The following is a 5,675-nucleotide window of genomic DNA, read 5'->3' as shown; positions in this document are numbered from 1 at the left end:
ATAGGGTATATATGGTATCTGGCAGGCCCACCAGCGCTTGGGATCAGCTGATTGCCTGATACCCCATAAGCTGGTCAGCTCCCCCATCCCACGGCAGACACCAGTGGGCTGGAAACCCCTGGTGGAGCAGCTGAGCATGCTGCTGAGCAAGCTGACCTCCAGTCACCAAACCAGGAAGAGTGGGGCTGAGGTAGGAGAAGACCCGAGGGTGTCATCTGCTGGCCAGAAGGAGCTAGGACTTCACCTTGGGTCTCCTGCATGGTAGGCAGCCATTCTGCCGCTGGAGTACCCATGCACCCCGATCTACATTATAATAGACCCTTAAGTTGAGTTGTATCCCCTACATGAGATCTGGACCGTGATTTGGCAGAGAATAACTGACAAAGTACAAAAGGAAACATTTAGCAAAAGTTAAGTAAATACAAAAGAGTAAAAAAGTGAAGAAAACCAACTTTCATAATAACCATATCAAGATATTTCTGATTTTTAGTTTGACTGCTGATTTTTAATTGGTTGCTGGGAATCTTATATTGTTGGGTATCTAGATTTAGTGATTTTCCTTTAAACAGTGCGGAAGATTGTTTTAACTAAGCATAAAGTGGATCTATAGAAGCCTTTATTTCATTACTTATATACTACTTCTTATAAATGGCCATTTTAGGGACTTTCATGAATACTCCACATGTGCAATAGTCTCTCTACTCTGGCTCATTCAAATGTGTTCCAGCATTCTGTGAACACTCAAAATTTTTCCAGCTTTCCATTAATAATTTTTGCCCTAGTGGTTCTATGCCTCTACATATTCGCAGTTAGTAGCTTACTTTATTCAGAGATCAAGGGGACTCTGGTATATTTATGAAGCTCTTTCTTTATGTATCTCCCTCTTCTCTGCTCTTCTGCTCCTTAAATTCCTGCTTCTCAGTGCCCCCAGATTTGCATATTATCAGAGCTGGACAAGATCATTATATTCTCCTTCTCTCCTTCCATGATACAGTTAGGAAAGTTACTGTAGGCAGAGACTAGGACTACATGGAGTCTCAGCACTACACAAAAGTTGACTTAAACATCAGGAGTTTATTGTCTTACGTTTTTGGAGGTTAGAAGTCCAAATTAAAGTTGGCAAAGCCATGCTTTTTCTGAAGTTTATAGCATTCTGGAGGTGGTGTGCCAGCAATCCTTGACAATTTGTATCTTTGTCGTATAGTCATCTCTCTCCTGCTTTGTACTGCTGCTGTGTCCAAATTTTCTGCTTATAACGAGTGCAGTAATGTCCTACACTCTGCAGTGCATATGACAAAATATCAACTTTAGGGATATTGTAGAGAGAAAGTGATAAAGGGAGGGAGGAAGAGGAAGCAATGTTGATGTCTGAGAAACAAAGACTTAATTATAGTACAGTGGCCACCTTCCATTACTTGGGAATAAACTTCAACTTCCATGTTTTTTTCTGTAATGTATTTCCTTTGTGACTATAAGAATTAAAGCTATTCAACACAAGATAGCTATAAAATACCCACAATTCTTTTTTTTCCCAGGAATAAAGAATTCATGAAAAATACAGTTGTATTTTAGGAAACATAAAATTTCCTTTCACCTTTTCACTTTCTAACCCGCCATGAAGAATCACATTATTTTGGACAAAATAGGATTACAAGCTCGAAAACAGAGGCAGGATCAAATAGATTCCTGAAGTAGGAATGGCACAGAAGAAAACAAATAAACCGTAAAACCCTGAAAAATTAGAAGAGAAGGCACAACATCTAGTTCACCCAGTTTACTAAGTAATAAGAGTTAGCATCTTTAGGAGAGCCAAGATCCAGCTGCAGTTGTCCTCATCACCACCCTTTCTTCAGTAGTCTCTGGATTCCTTGCTTGATTTCCTGGGTTCGCACCCCATACACAATGGGGTTGAGGGCTGCGGGGATGACATGGTGGAGGACATTGAGCAAGACCGGCACATCAGGGGAGACCTTCTTCTTAGCCACATGAGTGAGGACGAAGACCAGGAGGATGGTGCTGAAGAAGAGGATGAGGATGAAGTGGGAGCCGCATGTGCTTAGGGCCTTGGTCACAGCACCCTCTGCCTTGAGTCTCAGCACCGCTCGCAGTATGAGGGTGTAGGAAAGGAAGATAAGAATGAGGTCAGACCCTAGCACTGTCCAACCTGCAGCAAATTGGTAGAAGCGATTGATGGTGACGTTGCTGCAGGAGAGCCTGGAGACATACATATTGGCACAGATGCAGTTCTCAATGGCATTTCTTCCACAATAGGAGAGTCGTGCTGAGAGAATGGGGATAGGCACAGTAACAAGGATATTTCTTGCAAGAATGAACAAGACAGCCTTGGCTACAAACTGATCGGTGATGATGGATGGGTACCTTAGTGGGTGACAGATGGCCACATAGCGGTCATAGGCCATGACCATGAATGTGCAGGATTCCATGGCCAGGAAGCAATTCATGATGAACATCTGGAGGAAGCAGGAAAAGAAGCTGATGGACCTGAAGTCAAACCAGAAGATGGCCAGGACCTTGGGCATGACAGTGAGGCAGAGCACGATGTCCAGACAGGAGAGGAGGCTGAGCAGGTAGTACATGGGCTCGTGCAGAGTGGCCTCCAGCCGGATGGTGACCAGGAGAGCGGTGTTGGCCCCCATGGCCAACAGGAAGAGGAGACCAAGGGGCAGGGACAGCCAGAGTTGCCAGCTGGGGGACCTGACAAAGCAGTTCAGGAGGAAGTCTGACACCTCAGTCACAATGGTACCATTTTGGTGTGCTGTCATATTGTGTCATATATTTCTACAGTTTTCTTTTAATGGTCAGTAATATCAGAATAAAGTTTGACTGTTGATTCAAGTTATGCGAAGATGGAACGATTTTTTATGTATCCAGGGCAACTTATGGATCCTAGTGTTTTCTGCAGATCCAAATAGATGCATCTGTTTATCCTTTGAGCAATGCTAGTGAGATTTGTCTATCACTCTTAACAATGTATAGAAGCTGGAAGTAATTTGATTTGGGTTAATGTTTGATATGTTCAGTGTTTAGTTTTGATAGAATTCCTATGTTTGTACCCAAACCAAAGAGAATAATAAAACTACTTGGTGCATGAACAGCAATTGGACGTTTCTTTCTTTTGCTGCCAACAGGGTGGCCTATCTCTGTGATTCATTAGGAACTGTTTCACTCAGAGTGAAACTGTAAGCAATTTGTGGAATCAATTAAGTAATCTATAGGCATGATTTTTAATGAAATAGAATAGAATAGAATAGAAAGTTACTACACTATATAAAGTATCAGTGTTCTTTTCTCTGAAGGTTAAATATTGTTTCATAAAGAGTGTTTTCAGTTATATATTAGTGTATATGTGTCCATACACATTATGTGCTTAATAGGTTATGATATCGAACTGAATTTCTCACTCTGCATCAGAAAAGATTGAAAAACATTCACTTCATTGATAATGTTAAGCATTATTTCTTGAAAACGTTTCAGTTTTAAAAATACATAGATCTTTAAAAATGGTGATATCATTTAACTATAAACTTAAACATGAAAGCACTACATAAGTTTGTAGTTATCCAGAGGACAGTTCCAATTTAAGTATACTGATTGGAAGAACAAGAAGCAAGATTTTTGTGTCTGTAAGTCTCCAAATTTGTACTAGTAAGTTTCTTTCTTTGTTGTGTATCTAATGTCCACATAAACTGCCATATCTGAAAATTAATCATTATAGTATATCCAAGTAACTATCAGTCAGGCACAAGGAGGGATGAAAAAATGTCACTCGTCCCCATGTCACCCTCTTGTGACCTTTCAGCTGTATCAAGTTTGTTCTAATTGAAGACTTTCATTTATTCTGTGCAGGAAAGAAAGTTGACTTCTATTTGTTTGTAGAGTCACTTTATTGGTAAATAAGTGCTCTAAAAATAATTGCTATTTTAAAATTTCTCATCTTTTGAATTGTGAGAGTGCTACTATTTGGAAGAAATGATTTGAAAAGAAAAATATCAATTCCATATAGTTATGAGGACGTAAACATTGTTTTTAAAGAAGATGAAAAGCATGTGTATATTCTCGATTTTCACATTTCACATATCCTCTCAAAACTTCACCTTCCTCATTCATTTTCTCTCATTTATTCTGATCTTATCACGTCCTTTGTCAAACTCTGAAAATTTATTACATTTAACTTACAATTCACAGTTCAATTCAAGTAACTCCAAGGTGCTTTTCTTCTCCAGGGATGTGAAAATATTCCTGGAGAGAAATAAGAGTTCCCTCCTTGATAGCACTGAAAATATTGAAATGATCTTTGGAGGGTTAAGTAAGTCACATGGAAGAACTGTTGGTGAATGCATAAGAACTCACAGGGATGTCCAGAGGAAATAGAATGGTTTTTGTTTCCCGCAGAGCATTGTTATAGTTATATCTTGCGTTAGAATGATATTTCTGAAGAGGACATAGAAGGATAATTTCAATTCCTTTACACAAGGAATCCTTCTTTCATCTCTTTAAGGTTTCTATATGTTTTACAACCGATAATAATTCAACAAGCATTGAAGTGCAACTCATCCCTAGAGATGAAGTGTCTTTCCCTTCTTTGCTTTCAATCTTGGTTTGCAACAGAGCTTTCCAGTGTCAGCATACCATTTGAACATTAGACCTAATGGTTTCTGATTCCAAGTAGGAACAAAATGAGGACGTCAGGAAAGTTGAAGATCAGAGATTGAAGAGGAAACCCTGCAGCTCAAGCTTTTTCACATGCCGTAGGATATGCCCCACAGCATATCACTATAGAAGCACAGTTTTAGGAAGTGGATTGGATCATCTAACAATATGGGATCCAGAGAAATATGTAAAACATGTCTCCCTGGTATACTTTTAGAGCTTATTGAGTGCATCTAGGGATAGGTAGCTCATTGTTTTTCTAGGCATTATTACCTGGCTTGGATGCATTAGCATTTATAAATTCTTTAGGTGGATCTGAAATCCACTGAATTATGCCATTCACCCCACTCTGTGACCACTGTTGACTTTGTTGCCAACCTCTGAATTAACATAGACTGAACTTAACTTCTTTCCCACGATCAAGCATTTTTAGGGAGATTCTCATTTCTAAGACCTCTATATTTTCATATTCATAGCTAGAAACCACAGGTTTTCTCAAGTGACACCCAAATGACACACTTTCCTATTCTGCCACCCTACCTGATAATCTTCCATAGACAAACTCTTGCTTCTTGGTCTCCCTTGTACTACCAAAAGGAAGAAGGGTCCACAACACATGAGGCAAGAGGTGGTTTTTCTGCCCTCTGTTCAGTATACTTTAGCATCCCACTGACTCTGGGATGGAAAAGAGCACAAATCTGGACGAAAGAGTTAAAACCTTCTTATCTTTTACCTGCCACCCTTCAGGCACCCTCTACAAGTTTATTTTCCTTCCCAGACACACTTACAGAGGGGTTGCCGTCGCTGATGTTGGAGCTCTGGTTATCTCTCAAAGAGTCTGGAGATGTTATAAACTGAAAGGTTCAGGGACAATGCCTTTTGGGAATTTCATGTATATTCCTTGTTGCCCTAAGGCCTTTCTGGCAGATAGGCTGAGAGATGGAAGGAAAGAATAACCTTGTCTCTGAAAAGAAGTTCCCCTGGTAATCAGCCTTTGGAAGCAC

At 39.9% G+C, this 5,675-nt stretch overlaps 1 protein-coding gene across 1 annotated transcript; it reads right to left on the bottom strand.

Moving 5' to 3' along the window:
- Nucleotides 1-1,776: 1,776 nt before the first annotated feature.
- LOC143643608 (olfactory receptor 56A3-like) lies at nucleotides 1,777-2,783 on the bottom strand. Its single transcript, XM_077112216.1, has one exon. The coding sequence runs from the start codon at nucleotides 2,781-2,783 to the stop codon at nucleotides 1,836-1,838; it is 948 nt and encodes a 315-aa protein (XP_076968331.1). The 3' UTR covers nucleotides 1,777-1,835.
- Nucleotides 2,784-5,675: the final 2,892 nt, after the last annotated feature.

This window comes from Tamandua tetradactyla, chromosome 8 (genome assembly GCF_023851605.1).
Source record: "Tamandua tetradactyla isolate mTamTet1 chromosome 8, mTamTet1.pri, whole genome shotgun sequence".
Taxonomy (NCBI): Eukaryota; Metazoa; Chordata; class Mammalia; order Pilosa; family Myrmecophagidae; genus Tamandua; species Tamandua tetradactyla.
The sequence above is the reverse complement of the archived record's forward strand: the minus strand, read 5'-3'. Positions and strand labels throughout refer to the sequence as shown.

What these genes read in the sequence shown, in the direction of transcription:
- LOC143643608 (XM_077112216.1), bottom strand. Translation starts at nt 2,783, where the DNA reads ATGACAGCACACCAAAATGGTACCATTGTGACTGAGGTGTCAGACTTC.